The 21,188-nt window shown below is 41.9% G+C and overlaps 1 protein-coding gene across 1 annotated transcript; it reads right to left on the minus strand.

Moving 5' to 3' along the window:
* Nucleotides 1–2,142: 2,142 nt before the first annotated feature.
* On the minus strand, nt 2,143–19,870 carry LOC143874512 (cytochrome b-c1 complex subunit Rieske-4, mitochondrial-like). The gene is made up of 3 exons (XM_077376896.1): nt 19,712–19,870; nt 18,896–19,097; nt 2,143–3,026 (listed from the first exon to the last, which is right to left on the minus strand). Exons 2-3 carry the CDS (start codon nt 19,068–19,070, stop codon nt 2,386–2,388), a joined length of 816 nt encoding a protein of 271 aa, XP_077233011.1. The 5' UTR covers nt 19,071–19,097; nt 19,712–19,870; the 3' UTR covers nt 2,143–2,385.
* Nucleotides 19,871–21,188: the final 1,318 nt, after the last annotated feature.

Here is a 21,188-nt window from a genome sequence, read left to right on the forward strand (position 1 = left end):
TCTGATTTTTTGTGGACACCCTATCTATGTGAGGGCCTTAAAAATGAATGGTTTGGATCACCCAAATAATGTGGCCCCCACTGTATTTTAAGCTAGTGTGTAGATAACTTATCTACACATATGTGTAGGAACCGTTTTCTCATATATATATATATTGGTAATGACACCCTCACACTGCCTATTACTATTCTCCGCAGTAAGGTCCAGGAAAATCCAATGCTTGTCTCCTTCTTGACTACTTGCACCACTAAACTACAAGGGAAAAACCTGCAACCAAACATAGGGCAAATGTACTAGAGAATGGCCGCATAAGAATTTAATATGAAAGAAGAGGTTGTAATTTGAAGGGAATAGTCCTTTTCTTCCATACAAGTAGTGTCATCTCACATCTTTTCCTCTAATCCTACCAATTTCTTTGGTTGAACCCCATACATTTTTACCTCTAATAATTTCAATTTCTCTGGCTAGAACTTTACATTTTTACCTCTAATCCAACCAATTTATTCGGTTCAACCCTTCTTTTTTTTACCTCTAATCAAGGAAAGAATGATTTTTACATTTGTAAGGTTGCTTTCTGATAGTTCCCATCTTGCCATCAGGCAAGTGCGTAGATGAGGGTTATGATAATAAATTTTTACAGTAGGTACGTAGGCATGAGAAGAGTACTAGACAAAGTGCATTTAAAAAACACTCCCATGGGTCCATCCCAACAAAGTGCATTTATAACAGCGCCCATGCTACGCATGGGTGTAAAATGATGGGCCCCACATCATCGATAACAGGCCCCACCCCATAAAAAGCATGAGGTGTAAAACGTTAGCCCTAATGGGACATAAAATGGTAGGCCCCACCTTATGATTGGGTTTGGGTGGAGATGGTGGGCCCACCACATCAAAAAATGTGTAATACGGTGGACCCCACCCATGCTAGGAATGATTATAAAATGTTGTACCCCACGCCATCATAGCATGAGCTGTGACAGTGGGCCCACCAAATCAAGTGTAAAACAGGGGCTCCTACTCATGCCATGCTTTGTATATAAAGTGTTGGGCCCCACCCTACCAAAGTTCAAAACAAAACATATGGTATCAAGAAAAGGTTTTCCTATAAAACTTTTTCTCGGAAAGAAAGTGAATGACAATGAAAAGAAACATACTTGATTTCTCATATGAGAGAGAGAGACAGGTACAATTAAAGGGGTGCAGACAAAGGTAGAATTAAAGGGACAATAAATCCACATGAGATCACATGTCAAATTTTATATCTGATTAGCCTGTAGATCCGTTCAGTTAAACAGCCTGATGGGACACATATACGGCGTCGCCCTCAGATATCGTCACGTGTCGTCCATGCACAAATAAAGCCTAACCATCATGAAGAAAGGCGTTGAGAAACGGCAAGACCATACGATCATGACACATGTCGCTCTCTCGCCGTCCAGGCCTCATCATCACAAGCTATGGAAGGAAATATCCGGCAAAGCCACGCGCGCCGGCGGAGCAGGGGAACGGCCCAATCCTGCAAAGAAAGGTTTTCTCTCCATAATGATGAAAAGACCCGCGCGCCTCCCTTTAAAAGGGAGGGAAGGGAAGAAGGGAGGAACCACCACGTCTTTTGGAAAGACATTCTTTTTCTCAGCTCCTGCATAACAACTGGAAAAAGAGGCGAGGCAACAGTAGAGGAGACTAGGAACTTAATCCTACTCTCCCTGCTAGTCCCCTCCGACCCACTCATCTCCGCACCCAGAAAAGAACCCTGATCAAACTCCTGGTAACCCTGATCAAACACCTTCCTCTTCTCGCTGTCCTTTATATTGATTGGTCGAAGGATCTGACTTGGGTGTCGAAGTGATCGTCCGGGACCCACCCCGAACCCCCTGACCCCCTTTGTTTGTGATTGCAGAATGCAGATCCCGCGGAGGCCCTCTACCGACCGCGCGATCGCAGACCCGAATTCAGACGCCATCATAGCCCTAACTTTTTAGGCTGATAATTGAGATCCATTCATGTCAATCACAACATATTTATCAGACATTGGCCGAGATAAAACGATGTAGAATAACGTATAGACGAAGAGGTCTGCAATAAGAACAAGTTCAGTAGCTCTTTGGAGTACAAAAGCTGATGACCAGACACATGTAAGAAGATGCAAAGGAACACATTGCTGATTGAATAGTCTCCAATACCAATAGCAATATAAGTTACATGTCCACCAGGGGCAGAAGAATTATTCAGAATTCTGAAACACAACATTGGCAGATCCAAGATCCACATTTGAATAAAAAAAAGAGGGAAACATATAAAAGTGGTCAAAATGATCAAGTCTTACACTTGATAAGAGAGTTTGAAACCCAGAATCCAATTCTCTCCTAGAAAAGAACACAGCTCACCCAATCATTAACTTATTCTCATCCATGAAGCTGTAAGTAGGTACCTCTAGGTTGTACGGCGCTGGACCCTTGCGAATCCTGCCAGAGATATCATAGTGAGATCCATGGCATGGACAAAACCAACCCCCAAAATCGCCAGCATTGGGTAAAGGAATGCAACCCAGATGGGTACAGACCCCAACAACAATGAGCCACTCTGGGTTCTTGACCCTTTCTGAGTCTTCCTGTGGATCGCGAAGGGATGCCACTTCCACGCTGTTCGCCAGATTGATATCATCTTCAGTTCGGCGCCTTATGAAAACTGGCTTACCTCGCCACTTTACGGTCACAGTGCTTCCGGGCTCAATGCTCGAGAGGTCAACCTCGAGGGAGGCTAAGGCAAGGACATCTTTGCTAGCAGACATGCTTAAGACGAACTTGAGAACCAGGAGGCGGATCAAGGAAGCATACACGAACCTCCCACCCGTCAAGACAAAGTATGCAAATGCTCTCTTGCTGGGGTCTCCTGGAGGAAAGCGCTCGTGATTATGCTCGTCATAGATGATTTTTGAGGTGGGGTTCTTCACGGCTGCCACTGTTGCAGGGAGGTCGGGCATCCCCATGACATGGCTCGGAACAAGTGTCTCAGAAGTAAACCCTGCACATTTATCCATTTATTACACCATTATATCACGTTCATGTTATACAAATAACCATAGGTACTAGAAGTACACGCAATATAGCTCCATAGCCTGTTTGTTTTGGAGCATAGAAATTAATGCTTCCTAGAAATCAGGCATAGGAAATTTCAATAAGCATTATCGCTAGATAAAGTACTTCTCTAATTGGGTGCACATTCAGTATATCATTTGAAATGAAAATATCAATGATAACAAAAAAAACACCAAAATAGACCAAGAAAAGGAGTGACAAATGAAAGCTGGAAAAATGACCACCATTAAGAAGCTCAGATTACAGGCCACACACTATACAACCCGCATAAACTCAGTTGCCATGAGAAAATGACAAATAAATTGCACATGAAACATATAAATACGCATTAACAAGTATTTATAAGCCATTTGCAAGCACTATCAATCGACTTGCCCTATGAACTTGGATACTTTTGACTGTAGGAATAAAAAGAAATAAAATCGTGCATCTCATCAGGCAGTCCGATTCAGTCCCACGAGCTACTGACCTAAGCAGGGTACAGCAAATCTGATTCTTCTTCTTCTTCTTCTTCTTCTTCTTCTTCTTTTTTTGAGGAAAATATTACCATTAATAAAAGAGTATTACAAGTGCACTTCGGGGGGTAAAGAATGCCCCTTATAAAAGGAATCTCTAGAAGCTCCTGATTTGGCTGGGCAATCAGCCAAATCTTCCACACTTCTAGGAATGAAAGAAAAAACAAACATCTAATAAACATAGATCATTGATCTCATCAATGAGATTGGCAATCCTCCACAGAACGTCACTAAACCCTATGGCCCACAACATGGTGTTAGAGGAATCACTTTCCACCTCCAAACTGCCCTCCATTTAGTTAGTGAGGATGGTCAAACCCCAGTGGATAGGACCCGCAAAGAGTCGATAATGTCATCAAAAAAATTCCTGAAAAAGCATTCAATTCCTGCCTTGCCAGGTTTGCCAAGGGAGCAACCCGTCTAGATTGAGTTTGATGACGTTTCTAAGAAGTGGTTTCCATCTCGCTACCACTTTTGTTTTGGGAGCGCTACCTCTCAAAATTGTGTCCCAGTTTTCTATTAATGTTGTCCGCTAAGCAGACTGAGAAAGGCTGGTGTTGAAAAATCCAAGAAACCACTGGGAATCTGATATTCAAAATCCAAACCAGCCGATGAAGGGTGGATCTTCTAACTTCAAATATACAATGACTCCTTCCAAATAATCTAAAAGATAGCGATAGCAAAAGGTCTGAAGTGCCATAGTGATAGATTAAAAGAGCCAGTACAGGTTATTCTCCAACTCCACCATAACTCTTGGGTCTTTTTAGGGAAAACCCAACTACCCCGTACTAACTAAGAAGCCGATTCCAAATGTAAGAGGGCACTCTGCAATGGATGAAGAGATGTGAAATGGATTCCTCCTCCAATGCACAAATATAACATATGGCCAAGAGAAAGTGTCAAATCTTTTTGCCTGTCCAGAGCATTGATTCTATTTAGAGTCGTCATCCAGCAAAATGAATGAACTCTTGGTGCAACAAGAGGTCTCCAAATTTTCTGTCAAGGGGAAGGAGCTGCGGGATTGCCCGGGACCCGACTTAGTGATTTGACAGAAAAAAAACGCCACTTGGTCAGGCCCTGATCTAGCGACCATGCTGGTCCACTGAGATGTAGAGCTCTCCCAACATGCAAAGAAGGTTAGTATAGAAATTAAATTCACGATCCGTAAGGTTCCTATTAACCCCCCCCCCCCCCCCCAAAAATCTTTCTCCCACCATTGCATTTTGTTTCCTGAATTCCTCCTAAAGGGACTCTGGAATTCGTGGGGCAACGGAATAATATCTAACAACCTATCATTCCTAAAGCCCTAAATCTAATTCCCTGTGTGAAAATGTCAGAAAAAAGAAAAATGGATCTCCACGCCCCCGAGCCTTGACCTCCACCTAGTCTACTTACCTCCCAACCATCCCTAGTTTCCCCATACTCATTTTGGATAACAAATCGTCCAAAAAGCATTCTTTTCCGTTCCTAACCGCTAGATCCATTTCCCCAAAAGAGCCTTATTCCTCCAAACCAGATTACCCATTCCCAGACCTCCTCCTTTCTTTGGAAAGCATACTTGAGATTTGCCTTACTCCTTGCCTTCCCATAGAAAATCCCTTTGAAGCTTTACCAGCTTCTTTGCAACCACTAATGGACTCTTAAACAAAGACATGTAGTATACTGGAGATTGGCTAGGGCCACAATATAAGAGTAATTAATACAACCTCCAAAGGAGAAAACTGATTTTTTTTCTGTCTGGCAAATTTTTCCCCATCCGCTCAACAATCGGGCTCCATATTATTGCCGAAGGTATACCTAGGCCTAGCGGCAAACCAAGGTACACGAGCAGAAGAGATGAAGTTGAGAAACCCAATAATTAAGCCGGGCTCTACAAATGACTATGCTCTAGTTTGCACCATACAATTGAGATTTTTCCCAAATTAATTTTCATGCCCGAAACCACTTCAAACCATCTCAAAATGATAGGAGGTTGAGAATACCATCTCAAAATGATAGGAGGTTGAGAATACCATCTCAAAATGAAGGTTGAGAATATGATCCTTGTTGGCTTTATAGATGTCATCCGCGAACAGAAGACGAGAGATGGCTCGCAAACCGCTAAATAGATCCCTCCTATCAGCCCACTTTCCCCGGCTTTCAGCAGCATCCTACTCAAAGCTTCTCCAACAATTGTGAAAAGGGAGAGAGGGGATCACCCTTTCTTAAACCTCTCGAACTTCGTAAAAAAACCCTTTAGGGATTCCGTTAATGAACACCGAAAAGGAGGGGTTCAAAATACATTTTTCATCCTTCCCATCCTATAATCCACAAAAGCCCAGTGGTGGTAGACCTTCCCCAAATTAAGTTTGTAGACTACCACTGAGGTTTTGGCACTCATTGGCAATATGAGAACCTCATCTAGGATCTGTCTACCCTCCACAAATGCACCTCAAAATGGGGAGATAATAGATGTCACGAATTTCTTTCAACTATCAGCGAGAATTTTGGCGAGAATCTTATAAATCTCGTTGATGAGAGTGATGTGACTAGTCTTTTACTTCCTTGATCCCCTCCTCGGTAATAAGAGAGATAACAACGGATTTGAGACTTTGAGACTGATTAAGTTTGCCCCTTCTATTAAATTCATCTAGCATCTCCATGTTGCTTGTCTCCCTTTATGCTCTCTCATATCTCTTGGGAAAAGGCCACAGTAAAACCATCCGGTCACGATGCTTTTTCTTCAAAAACTTTTTACAGTCTGGATCGATCCTCCTAAGAAAGATTCTGAAAGAGATACCATCAAGTTTGGGATGCCATCCCACATGTCCCAGAAAAGGATTCTTATAGAAGCCGGTAATCAACTCCTCCATCATGTTTTCATCCTCAACCCACTGGTGTACAGGATTCCCTTTCATTGTATTTCTTTAGAACCTTGCAGAGGCCATTTTGTGAAAAAACATCATATTCCTATCACCCTTCTTGAGCCAAAGCACCTTCAAGTGCTGCCTTCAATGGGATTCTTCCCACAAAATAACTTGGTCTAGTTTAGAACATAACTCAGCTCTTTCAGAAATAAACCCTTCATCAAAATTCTCCCTTTCCATCTCTTCATCGAGCGCCTCCTTTCCATCTCCCCGTTGAGCGCTTTGAGACCAACTTCAATCTCATTCTACCTACTATTTAAAGAAAGAAAATAGATTGTCCAGTCTTTTATTTTGTATTGAGATGTTGGACTCTCTCGGCCAATTTGAAACCTTCCCACCCTTCTAAATCGAAGTCCTTCCACAATCTGCAACCATCTGCTTGAAACCCGGTACCATAAATCACAAGTTTTCAAATCTAAACTAAGGATTTAAAACCTTAATTGAGAATTGTTCAAGGAAGATAGGAGAGAGGTCTGAGGTTGGTCAGGGAACTTGCACTTGAAATATGTTGGAAAAATGCTCCTCCCAATCTGATGTGAAGGGAAATCAATCAATACAGGCCATGACTAGGTGCAGTAGATTATTAGTTTTACCTTCCAAAGGAGTATCAATAAATCTCAACTTGTTGATGATGCCATTAAACTTTCTCACGCTAGTAGTCACTTTAGGATGCCCGAATTTTCCTCCTTAAAGAAAGGGTGATGTATTAAATCTCCCACTAAACAGCACGGGTGATGTCACCACCGAAAGACATCCTCCGTTCCAGCCCACAAAATAGTTCTGAATTTAGGGTCATTAGGAGTGTATCCAGCACATTTTTAAAGCACGACAAGACAAATCAGTCAACTCTACTTTAATCCTTAAAATATCTGCATCCCAAATTATAATCATGCCCTCAATTTTCCCTTGGTTGGGATCTAAATCCAGTCAAAACGTCATTCGCCCCAAACCACCGTCACTAGCTTCAAAGGAAAAGCCGCCTCGGTTCCTTGCAGAAATGGAATCTTTAGCTTCATAGTGATTCTGAAATGTTTTACTATCCTTCTCTTAGAGGCCGATCCCACTCCGTTGATGTTTCCAAGTCATGATTTTTAACATCAGAATTATTTCTCAGGATCTTCCGATCCTCCTTTCTTTGTGTTGCTTTGCAACTATTCTATTTTTCAATTAGCTCACTGACTTCCGCTTTGTTGAACAAGGACAAAGTCTCACTCTGCCTTCCTTCCATTTGAAACACCTATGTTCTTTGGAATTTGCAAATGTTTGGTACAGATATCTTCATCTTCCATCAACAGAGACATGTGCATTAATTATTTTATCATTTGAACCCAATGACCAGTAGTCTTCAAAAAGCGAATAATCTGAATTCAGGCCCAAATTAGGGGAGGAATCTAATTTCTCGACTCTCTCAGCTATAACGTGTGAAAGGGTGGGGAGGAGGGGGACCAGTTCCACAACTGGAGAGGACCGCACTGTCTGATTGGGATTTCAAAACAGTCCATTGTTTCTCTACAGGAAGGCCAAAGGAAACGGTTGCACAACAAAGAAAGGGGGTTGCAAAAAAGTGCACCTGATGATAAAACAGATTTCCCTTGAGGGCAGGAAAGCCCCGCCAATGAGAGAAACCCTTGAGAGCAAGAAGGTTTGCTCTATCTGACAAATCTAACGAATCAGCCAACATTGGTTCTTAACCTTAGTCGTTCCGCATGCCAACAACCCGACCCCTGTGAGGAACTAGGATTTTGAAGACAATAGACTAGCATCCAAATGGGAAGCTGATTCCATTAATTTTGGCTGAAAAGAAGTCTCAATAGTTGGGCCCATAGGAAGAGGGAAAATGGCAATCCTTGGATCAGGTCCCTCTAGACACTTGTTTAATTCCTTTTTTGTAGCTTTTGTTCCCCCAAAGCTGCTAGAGGGCGAAGCCACAAAAGACGGTTTTAGTCACCTCTAGCATATGTACGAATAGACCAAGTTCTTTTACCATCGTCCTGATCGTTGGATCTGAACCAATCCAAACATACAGCAGATTCCACCATCCCAGCCTGTCCTGAGACCTGACCAACGTCTTCCTCCTTCACTACCTCCTCCCTTCAGGGCGGAGCAGCTGAGGATTCCAAAAGCAGATCCTCTCTCTCTCTCTCTCTCTCTCTCTCTCTCTCTCTCTCTCTCTCTCTCTCTCTCTCTCTCTCTCTCTCTCTCTCTCTCTCTCTCTCTCTCCAAGCATGACCTCAACCATAAACTGGCAGTCATCCGCCACCAAGCCAATATGCTTCAGAATAACAACATCAGTGGTTGCTGAGATCTTCACTCTAGCGAAATCAATATCTACCGCCTCGATCATTTTGTGTTGATTTCCAGCACCTTGCCGATACATTCCCCAAGTTTTCCAAATGTATCCAAACCCAAGCTTGGAGGGTTATGTTATAGAAACTGAACCAAACTTGCTTTGAAACAGAGTGCAACTATGGTTATAGGCCGTTTCTCCATCCTTTTCAAAGGCAGACTAGTAGGATATTTCAAGAGTTATATGGATCTTAGGCAAGGGTATCCTCCTTCTCCTTTCCTTTTTACTTTGGCCGTTGAGAACATAAGTTTCATTTTTTATAAAGCTGCGGAATTAGGATTTCTTAAAGGTTTAAAAGCTTGCCCCAGCGGTCCCCTAATTTCTCATCTGTAGTATGTGGACGATACCATAGATTTTTGCGAGGCTCCGCTGCCCTAGGCAGCTAGAATTAGTGTTCTCATTTCCCTAGTTGAGGATGACACGGGGCAAAGGGTCAATAGAACTAAATGTGTATTGGGTGGTATTAGTCTGAAAGACCACAAGGTGGAGTCTATTGCGCCTGTGCTTGACTTTAGTGTGTCTTCCTTCCCCAAAAAATACCTTGGGCTTCCTCTCAAAGATGGTTCTCTCAGCCAGAATGATTGGGACCCAGAGGTGGAGAGAATTGAGTACTGCCTCGAATCCTAGAAATTCAAGAATCTTAGTCTCCTTATGAGGATCACTCTGCTTTAGACATTCTTATCAAATACTCCTACTTAATTTTTGTCAATGTATCGGATCCCCACCCTTATAGTGAATAGGATTGAAATGATATTTCGTAACTTTCCATAGAACAATGGCTCTATTCTTAAGAGGGTTCACTTGGTAAAAAAAGGAGACAATCAGTCGTCCTAAGAGTGCAGGAAGTCTAGGCATCAAGAACAACAGAGGCCAAAATTATGCCCTACTGGCCAAGTGGTGGCGGCAAATTCTTAGAAATAATAAGGCAAGTGATGGTGGTGAATTCTTAGAAATAATAAGGATTTATGGGCTAAGGTGATATATGCCAAATACCAAAAGCCCAGATTTAGCCTTAGACATGGGGAATGGGTGGAAGAAGAGTCTCTATTGTGAAAGAAACTGGAGATGGTGTTCTACAATTTTTTGCCATATCTCTATGGGGGTTGGTAATGGGGGAAGTACATTCTTTTGGCTGGATAAATGGTGTAGGGATTTGTTGGCTAATTTGTTCTCATATCTTTATGGTAGAGCGGTCAATACTCATCTCGTGTAGTATCTTTCTGCCAATAGTCATAACCTGGGTAACATGGCCGACCACATTGAATCCTATGGTCAGATAGCATATAGCATGCATGATGTTATATATTTAAACGTATATAAATTAAGCATTTAACCATTCGGTTGACACATGCATCGTTTAAGTGCAGTATGATAACCCTTGGCACCATGCCATCCAAGTTGACTTAAATCGGGACTCGACCAAATAAACTCAAGAACAATGAGGGTACGATCCAAATCACAATTTTAAAACCATGTTGCAATACTCTACAAAATTTACATCAGAAATTCTCCTTCAGAACCGCATCTACCAATGGCCAAAGAAACTACGAATACCCAAAGAAGAAAAAAAGTATACCACTAGATGGAAATCGCTCATAAAAACAGAGAATTCAAAGAGCATCCATCCAAGGAAAAAAGCTCACTCTCATTAAATGAAAAGTAAATTTCAAATAACCACCAAACAGAGGCCAAATAAGTAACACCTAAACAAGAGATGCTAGGACACTGCCTAGCCAAAATAAATAAACCAGAAACAATTCTGTGACAAGAAACTAATTAGTAATTACTGCACACAATTTCATATCACAGAGCGATACCATAAAATACTGATATCAGAGAAGCCTTATCAACTAATGCTTTTTTAATTTCCAAAACATACAGAAAATGCCAACAAAAGGGGTAATCATATCAAACAGTGAACACATCACCCTAAAAGTAAACATTGTTATGAGGCAAAAAGTGATACCCAGCAGCACAAGAAGAATAAAACTTACCACAAAAACTCAGATTATAGGGCAGGAGGAGACATGAAAAGGAAAAGAAAACAATAAAAGATTCATTTTTTTAGGAAACAAAGAAAACCATGCTCGATCTTCATATAAATCTAATCAGCATGAAAACCCATTATGCATACATCATATAAATTCCTTCAACAGAATCATTCAAAAGCAAGGATAAATCGAGTGTTGATAAGCAAGAACTACATTTTTTTTTTAAAAGAAAAAAAAGAACATCCCTGTCGGAATCCTGGCAAACATGAGAGAGAGAGAGAGAGAGAGATTACTCATAAGGCCCTGTTTGGATTGCAAGAATTTATGGAAAAGTTTGGAAAGGAAAGATATTTCTAAAAAAATTTACTTTTTTACACACAAAAAAAAAAAATTGACTTCAATCAACCCTATTCAATTTTTACCTAGAGGGGCCTTCAAGTTGTGATAATATCCCTCTAAATTAACCATTATTATAGGAAAATGATATCAGCACAAGCATGTTTAATAATTGCACGGTCCTAGCTTATCTTTTCTTTTTTTAAAATGGCTTGTAAGAGCTTTTTGGGAACTATAATAACACCTTTTGACAGCTCTTTAAACACTAAAAGACAAGATGGATTAGCACACATAACAAAACATGGTTATGCAGATATCGTTTCCCTAATTATATCATTTCCCCTTAAATTATGGATACAAAAGAAGTTGCCCAACACATTCTGTAGGATAGAGGAGAGAGTAGAAGAGAAGAAGCAAGGATAGAAGAAGGCATAAGAAAAACACACTATGAACACTAAGAAGGTAAATAAATATATAGGGTCATAGAGTCTAGCTCACTCGGTAGCCTATACATGTGGTCCGGCGACCTTCTCCGGCGTCCATTTTCCGGCATCCGGTTTCAGAATGGCGCTCTCTGGCAAACCTAGCTGAGTTTTAAGATTATTCTGAGGAAGAATCCGTGGATAAATCTACGAATGCCATGGGACTGGGTGGCCGTGGAGATCTTCTTCTCCGGCGATTGATGGGTGGTTGGTAAGCGCTTCGGAGAGATTCGGAGTTGGGAGGAATTGGAGTGGAAGTTCTTCTTTAATTAACCTTAGTAGCGTCATCTCCTCCCCTATTTTTTGCCATTTCAGCCTCAAACTCTTCCCTCTCCGATCCTGTCACCGAAGTTTCTGAAGTAGAGGTTTCTACGTTGTACACGTAGGGCTCATCGTATTCCTCCTCCGTTTCCTCTGCTTCTTCTTCTTCCGACTCCTCAGTTTCAGTCTCCCCTTCCATCTCAGTGTCTTCGTGGGTTTCGGAATCAGAGTCTGGTGGACTAAACCTGTCTTGAGGCCGGCAGATTCTTCTCAAAGGAGGAGGCCTTAGTAAAGTTTGTTCCCTATGAGGGGAACCAAAAGAACCCCTCCGAGGGACCCAGATGGTGTAAGAGGCGAAGTGGGAGCTCGCTCTAGATGGGCCAGTGGGGCAAACTTGATTCCTCTTGGGATCCGGCGGAGTATTACAGAAGTAGAGCTCTCTGTCGCTTCTGGAGCCAATATGACACCGCTTGGTCCTGTATCTGAAGCTGGGCTGGGAAATCGGTCCCGCAGAGATGGGGGGGCGGATTGGTTACCAGTAAAAAGCAAATCTGAAAGGATGGAAAGTGTTTCCAAACGAAGAAAGGATAGGGATATGGGAGATTGGCGGTGCTGCAAATGTGCTTTCAGAAATTTTAGAAAGAGGGCCAGATGCTGGAAATGTAATAAGTTCTGGTCTCGCTTGGATTTCAACTTCCTAGTGCAACCAGAATCGAAGGTGAACCGGGTGGTGAGAAGGTGGCATGACCCTAATCCACAAGAGCCCAAAGAAGAAAAAGCTAAAGTGGCGACATTACTTCCTGCTACCTCGGAAGGTATAGCTTTTAGTCTCGAAGTGGTCCCTTTGAAGTTTATTAGCAATGCAGATCTAGGTTTTTGGGGGAAGATGAAGGAGGGTTGGGATGGTGATTTAGAGGCGATGGAGGCCTGGCTCTCTCGCAATAGTAGTCATGGGGTTGACGTAGTGGTTTATAAAATTGCAACTCTAGAAACTCAAATCTCTATACTCGCGGGTGCTAACAGATCTCAATTAATCAAAGATTGGTGCCTTCCACCTCAATCTACCCTCTGGAAGATCTTATGTCGTGGAATACAAAATTCCCTAAGGTAGGGTCTCCACTCTGGTGGAAGATAGAAGGAGTTCCGCCCGAAGCTTGGTGCGCAGATAACTTTCGTCGAATAGGGAGAAAAATAGGTAAGGTGGTGAAGGTCGATTCGTCGTGTTATGCGGGGTATGGTTATGAAGTGGGCAGGTTGCTGATATTGTTAGAAGGAATTCCTGGTAGTGAGCTATCTATTCAAAGTTCTATTGATGGAGCTCTCCGATGGATTCTAGCTACAAGAGAAAGAGTCGAAGCAGATGACCTTTCTGCAAAAATCACTGCATCTTCTGTGGCTGAGAGGCTGGATAGAAATGGCGCGATGAGGGCCTTTTTCAATCCAGAAAATGAAGGGGTTTTCTCAGAGGAAGTAGGTGAAACTCCCATAAATTTGGATAAGGAAATATTCAATGCTACTAAAGAAGTCTCTACATCGTTGGTTGAGTCGAAGATAAATGTTGGGGAAGAAGGGGCGGTGGATCCGGCGGTGTTCTCAAACACAGCCTATCATGCGCTGCATGGGGCGCAGGATAGCAGTGCACCAGCTGGTGACAATTTTGAATTTCAAAAAATTGGTTCCCTAGATGGCTACAGATGGCGAAGTCTGCATGGTCCTGTCAGGGATGTCTCAGCAAGGGATCGGTCTTCTTTTCTGGTCAACAGCTTTGAGGACATTATATCAGCATTATCCCCACCGTCAAATCGCGAAGTCTCTCGAGCTTTGTTTTTCGAGATGCCAATATCGGGTCCACTAGATACTTATGGAAGAAAAGACTTTTTCCCAGCGGGCCCTCAAGTTTCTTCTCCCGTGGGCCCAAAAAGCCAGGAGGAGAATAGGGCCTCTATTTATCCTCCCTTTTTTTATGGGCCTGGTACTCGGTGTCCATCAGAGTGCACATCTGGGCCCAAGTCTCTCTCTCCTTCTCCCTTAGAGAACGATCTTTCTCAGGGTCCTTCTTGTCAAGAGATCACCTCATATGTTTCTCCTTCTTTCTCTTTGTCGGGCTCCATAACTCAAAGGTCTTTTCATTATTTACTGCTAGTGGGTGGTTCTCGACCCACTTTCGAGGCCGAGGAGGAGATTAAGGGGAATAGTCGGAGAGGGAGCAGTTTGGTGGAGAATAGCAACCCGCTTAGGCATCCTAACTTTCTTCCGGTTGGTAGTTCTCTCCTTCAGTGCTCTTTGGGTTACAAAAAGGTGATGCTTGATTTTAGTGGTTTTGAAGGGCGGGTGCATAGTTTTTCTGGTGGCGCCAGGGAGCTTTCTCTTCGCTCTCTAGTAAAGGTATCGCTTGGAAGTTTCTCTCATCTCTCTTCTCTGAGATGGTGTAGCAAGGCGGTGACTTTTTTACCGCCTGTCGTCTCAGAGCTCTCTCCTGTTTTGTCGAGGAATGATTCTGGGTCAGGCTCCCCTCAGGATGTGGTTGATTTGATGGTGGATCATACTCTACATATTAGTACCCATCTGGGTTTAGTTTTTTCGGGACCGAAAGAGGAATACAGATCTAGTATTAAGGAGGCTGAGCTCAGGGAGGTTGGTGGTGTTACCACTTCAAATACCCTTTCCGAAGCGAATTTGAAAAGAAAGGAAAGAGAGCTGGTAAGACTAAAATCTGATATCAATTATGATTCAGGGTCGCACAGTAAAGGCATTAAATCCAAGAAAAAAGGAAGAGCTCTCGATGTCAGGGCGGGGAAGATTTCATCTGATCAAAGTTGTTAATGAAGATCTTATCCTGGAATATCAATGGTTTGGGCTCACAGGAGAAAAGAATTCAAATTAAAGAATTAGTAAAATTATGGCGTCCTGAGGTTGTGTGCCTTCAGGAAACAAAGAGGGAGCATATTAGCATAATAGACATGAGAAGCATGGGGCTCAAAAATGAATGGGATTTTGTTTTCTTAGCTTCTAAAGGCGCTTCGGGGGGCATTCTGGTGGCTTGGGATACGGTCAAATGGGCCATTAAGGATGTTTGGGGTGGAGTTTTTCTCTTTCAGTAGCATTCCGAAAATCAAATGACAATTCTGGTTGGTTATTCTCTGGAGTCTATGGTCCTTCATCATCCTCGGAGAAGTGCCTTTTCTGGGAAGAATTAGCAAAGCTGAGAAGCCTCTGCTCCTTCCCTTGGTGCATTGGGGGGGACTTCAATGAAATTTTAGCAATAAGGGATCGTTTAGGGTGCCAACGAGTCAATGCGAGCATGAGAGACTTTGCTGATTTCATCGCCTCAAATGAGCTGGTGGACTTACCGTTGGGTGGTGCCTCTTTTACTTGGGCCAGAGGATCGATCAGGAGCAGGATTGACAGATTTCTACTTTCGGGAGACTGGTTGGCAATAATTTCAGAGGTCTATCAAAAAGCTTTATCTCATTCAGTGTCTGATCACTGTCCTATTCTCTTATCTCCTAAAATGGAGCCGTGGGGTCCGGCCCCTTTTAGATTTGAGTTAGCATGGTTGGAAGACTCCCTTCTAGAGGCTCGCCTAGTAAGATGGTGGACTGATAGCATCTTTGAAGGTCCAGCTGATGTAATCATTGGCAAAAAATTACGATTCCTTAAGGCACAATTGAAAGAGTGGGCTAAAGAGAAGAAAGAGCTTGTCCTCGGCAGGAAGCGGATGCTTGAAGATAGAATGATGGAGCTAAATGTCCTCGAAGAGTGTGGTATGGCCTCGGAAGAGGACTATGAGCTCCACGGAAGGTTAAGCCAAGAGCATAAAGAGCTGTTACAGCTCGAAGAAATTTCTTGGGGTCAAAAATCCCGAGTCAAGTGGTTGTCTGAGGGCGATAAAAATACATCATATTTCCATGCCATGACCAGCGCTCGCAGAAGAAGGAACAGAATTGAATCCTTAGTAGTAGAGGGGGTGTGTGTGTCGGATAAGGAGAAGATTATTGCAGAAATTATTGACTTCTACAGGTCCTTGTACTCTGCCGATAGGATGCTTCGCCCAATTCCTCAAGAGATTCCGTTTGAAAGTTTAAGTTTAGAGGAATCAGCCTGGTTGGAAACCCCTTTCTCTGAGGAGGAAATTAGGAAAGCACTGTTTTCCTTAGCGAAAGATAAAGCCCCTGGTCCAGATGGTTTATGTCTGGCTTTTTTTCAAAGATGTTGGGAAGCTGTTAAATCGAACTTACTAAAATTCTTCCATGAGTTTTTTGAGGGAGCAGTCCTTGACAAAGGGACAGGTGCTACTTTTATCTCCCTCATTCCAAATATCGAAGGAGCGTCAAAAGTTTCGGATTTTCGTCCGATTAGTTTGGTGGGTAGCCTCTACAAAGTTCTTGCCAAAGTTTTGGCGGATCATCTCAAAGTGGTTTTACCATCAATTATCTCGGACTGTCAAAGTGCTTACATAAATAACCGTCAAATTCTTGATTGTTCTTTGATAGCCAATGAAGCTATTGATTACTATCGACGGAATGGGGTAGGAGGGATTCTCTGCAAGCTTGACATGGAGAAGGCCTATGATAGGGTGGATTGGGGAGCTTTAGATTATCTACTGGGTCGAATGGGCTTTGGTGGCCGGTGGATCCGAAACTGCTTAGCATCTGCTTGGTTCTCTGTTCTCATCAATGGCTCAGCCAAAGGTTTCTTCAAATCGACTAGAGGTTTAAGGCAGGAGGACCCTTTGTCACCTTTTCTTTTTGTGATTGTAGCAGAATCCCTTTGCAGATTGATGTAAAAAGGAAGTGAGTTAGGTCTCTTTGAAGGGTTTCTAATTGGAAAAAACAAGGTAGAAGTATCGATCATTCAATTCGCGGATGATACTCTCTTGTTTTGCCCTCTGGTAGCATCCCAGATTCTAAATCTTAAAGCAACCTTAAGGTGTTATGAGATGGTATCGGGTCAAAGATCTAATTTTGCAAAATCTAGGCTGTATGCGATCAACGTCCCCGTCTGCGAAGCATCCTCTTTTGCAGGTATTCTGGGGTGCGCTTTAGATGTTCTATCAGCATCTTATCTAGGTCTTCCTCTAGGAGTGGGAAAACCAAACAAAAACTTATGGATCCCCATTATTCAAAGAATTGAGCGGAGATTGGACACCTGGAAGCGCAGCTTGGTTTCCAAAGGTGGTAGGCTGGTTCTCATAAAGGCAGTTTTATCCAATATGCCGACATATTTTCTCTCTCTTTTTAAATGTCCCGTGAGTGTAGCTCAGCGAATTGACAAATTCAGAGACGTTTTTTGTGGGGAGGATTGGGGTCTTCAAAGGGGATTTCTCTGGTTAAATGGAGTGCGGTTTGTCTTCCTATTAAAAATAGAGGATTGGGCCTTAGGAGGGTTCAAGGCTTTAATCAGGCTCTACTAAGAAAGTGGCTATGGAGGTTTGGCGAAGAACAGTCCTCTTTGTGGGTTAGAGTTATTGGAAGTAAGTATGGGTTCTCCAAAGGTCACTGGTGCTCTGCCGATAATTTTAAACTTAAAGGTGTCACGGTATGGAGAGACATCTTGAAGTTGAAGTTCCTTTTCGCATCCAGAGTTCGTTTAAAGGCCTATGTGGGGGATAGAATTCGGTTTTGGCTGGATCCTTGGTGCTCGGCGGCACCTCTTAAGGAGTTTTTTCCTGACTTATTTATGGTGTCATCTCATAAAGAGGCTTGGGTCATGGATTGCTTTGAAAGAGTAATCGCGAAAGTGGTTTGGTCTCCCAAGTTTCGAAGACCCTTTTGTGACAGAGAGTTAAATCATCTCCAAGAACTCCTGTCTCTATTAGAAACTTGCTATATAAAGAAATCGGGCGCAGATAGACGAGTTTGGATGTGGAGCCCTTCGGGCTTATTCTCAGTCAAATCCTTTTATCATCAAATGATCCCTAGTTTAGCGGAGCCTTTATTATCCTCAGTTTGGAAGTTCTCTTGTCCGCTGAGAGTTGCCTTCTTTGGGTGGTCAGTTTACTGTGGTCGTATTCAGACAATGGATTTTTTGAGGAATAGAGGAATGTGGTTGGTCGATTATTGCCCTCTCTGTTTAGCCGCTGGCGAATCAATTGATCACCTTTTCATCCACTGCAAGGTTGCTAGAGTTATTTGGGGTCTCATTTTCACTCGCTTTGGAATCTGTTGGGTACCATCCAAATCTATGGCTGATTTCATTAGGAGTTGGGAATGGAGTCCTTGGAGAAAGAAAGGTACTGCGTGGTGGTTTTTGTGGAAAGAGAGGAATGCGCGAGTCTTTGAAGGAGAGGCTCGGTCTCCCTATTGGATTTACGTAAAGCTAATCGCTGCGGTTATATCTTGGGCTCGAAGTCTTCCTTTGTTTCGTTTTGTTTCAGCTTTTGACCTCTGGGAAGGATGGGCAATCATCTGTATGGAAGGGGTCAGCAAAGTGAAAGTCACACCCTCCTGGAATCCTCCTTCGCAGGGGCTACTGAAGCTTAATTTTGATGGTTCGTCTCTTGATAACCAGGGCGAGGCAGGAATTGGGGGTCTATGCAGAAATAACAAGGGGGAAGTCCCGGTAAGGCGATTCCTCCCTGGAGATTTTTGCCTTTCTTTGAGGAAATCGAGGACCTGACTCAGGGCTCTTCCATTGTGTTCGGCCATGTTAGGAGGTCAGCCAATGCTAAAGCAGATTCCCTAGCCAAAGGAGGTGTCTTTAGGACAGCTTTAGAGTGTTTTGATTGTCTTCCTCCTTGATTTATTGTAATTTTTTCTCTTTGTTTCTTCAGGACCACCTCGGTTCTGTTTTTCACATATATAATATTCTGCCCTTTTCAAAAAAAAAAAAAAAAAAAAGTTACCCAAGAAAATAATTTCTATAAGAAATATTTTTCTTGCAATCCAAACAGAGCCATAATGTAAAAAATAAACAAAGGCAAACAGAATTAGGGGTAAATAATAAGAAAACCCTAACCTCTAACAGAATCGAGAAACGAGGATCCGTGGGTGAATCCTTGCGGAAACACGATGGATCTTGAATCATTGGGAGCGGATTCCCCGTTGATAGGGTTTCCGGAAAGGATTGTGGAAGCTAGGGCATTCGGCCTCCATGATAAAGAAGAGAATCTCCTCCCTGCAACTCTCAGCATCTTTGGAAAATTAGGGTTTTTACAGCTCTGCCAAAATGAGAGAAGGTTAGCTATTAATCAAATCTCAGAATCGAATGTTTCAATTTTTTATTAATTTTCCTTACAGAATTACCCTAAATATTCATGTGTCTTTCTCTTCGAAAGATCAACGGTTTAGGGCGTCTTTCTTGTAATCAAATCTTAAAATAAAAAAAATAGAAACTTTTCATTTCAAAAATAAAATAAATATCAAATCTTAGAATCGAAGGTTTCAATTTTTTTGAATTAATTTTCCTTACAGATTTCAAACCCTAATTTTCAGATACAGAGATAAAAACAATAGAAAACTAAATAGACCATCAAAAACCCTAATTTCACGTATCGTACATCAAAATACACAAATTCAAACAAATAATCCATTTCAGAAAAATTAGAGATTTGAAGAACAAAAAATGATTTTCAAATTTCAGAACAGTTTGAAACCCTAATTTACCGGTAAAGATATGAAAACAAGACAAGACTAAATAGAAACATCAGAAACCCTAACTTCACGTTTCATACATTAAAATCCACAGATTTTTTTATTTTAAATCACAAATTTGAAGAACAAAAAAGATATTTAGATCTTGTCACATAACTATAAAGGGAAAGAATCTACTTACAGATCAAACGCCAATAATCCGGCGTTATTTTCCGGTCGCCGGAGATCAGAATCGTCGGAGAAGGGAAGAGAGAGAAAACCTGTTTAGTTGATAAAAGGTTGAGAAATAGAGATCGAGAGAGAGAAAAGTAAAAGGGTTTTGTTATACATTTTTCACAACTCTTATACACCGTAACTTTGTTGTAATGCCTTCGGTATTCTACATCCCTCTCCATTGTACACATGGCACGTGTAAGGAGGGATCTTTATTTAAAAGCCAAATTTGGCCTGTAAATCCCGAGTCAATTGCACGCTTAACGGTAGATAATATATATTCGCCCCATTTTCTTCCAGGAACCCCCGAGCTGTGTGTGGGGCCAAGGTTTCAAATTTTGGTTTAGGTGTCGGTTTCGGCCACCAATGAAACCAAAATATTTCGGTTTAGGACAAAATCAAGTAAAATATATGATAATGATTTCGTTTTTTTTTTTTGTGAAAATGTCTAAAATTTCGGTATAAATCTCGGCGATTTCGATATTTCAGTGGAAATCGTAACATTTCGGTAGACATTTTTAAAAGTTTGGAGGAAATTTTGTACGCAAGGCTAAAACTGAAATTTCGCCGAAATCTTGTAAAGAAACGACTTCATGTAAATATGTTTCGGCTGAAATTTAAAACCATGTTTATGATCGCTTCTTAAGAGGATTGTGACTCGAGTCGGATGGGTTGGGATTTCCAGAAGCCTACCCTACCCGAGAAATCGTCTCGGGTTGGGTTGGGTTGGGTCGGGTTGGGAAAACCCGAGATTCATAAACCTGAACCTACCCTACCCGAGATAGCTCCTCGGGTTTGGATTGGTTTGGGTTTTTAATCCTCAGCTTAGGGTATCGGCTGATTTTCAAGATTGTAGAACACAACAAATCTTCACATAACCAATAAAAAAAAATCTTCACAGACAAAATCACTTAAAATGACTTCTTTTTAACTCATCAAGTGCATAAATTTAGTAAGGAAACTACTTTTTCACATAACAAACCTCATCACCTTAATTAAAACAAGGAATTTGCTAGGGCCCATCAAAGAAGGCGTCTCGCATACCAGTTGTTGCATGAGAGAGCAACCACATATACTCACTTTTTGTCTTATTCATTTAATTTGTCCTATGTGGTTGCTCTCTCACGCGACAACCATTCCGCAAAATGCATTCTGCGATGGTCCCTGGCAAATCCCTTAAAACAACTATATTAATGTTTTGGAAAATAATTTGTTATGCTATTCAAGATATATTTAAGAATTTTATAATACGTATATAAGAGTCATGTCGGGTTTCGGATTTTTTTTCCTTTAACCCTGACCCGGCCCGAATTTGGATCGGTTTTTCTAAAACGGCGCTTGGAAGAGAGACTAAATTAATTTTACGTCCGGGGATATGTCCGGGAGAACAATGAAGAGTAGGAGATTAGAGACAATTTTCTTTCATGCCCAAATAGAAGATTAAA

The sequence above is a fragment of the Tasmannia lanceolata genome, unplaced genomic scaffold (genome assembly GCF_043159265.1).
Source record: "Tasmannia lanceolata isolate RefF3 unplaced genomic scaffold, GAP_Taslan_0.1 ptg000002l, whole genome shotgun sequence".
Taxonomy (NCBI): domain Eukaryota; kingdom Viridiplantae; phylum Streptophyta; class Magnoliopsida; order Canellales; family Winteraceae; genus Tasmannia; species Tasmannia lanceolata.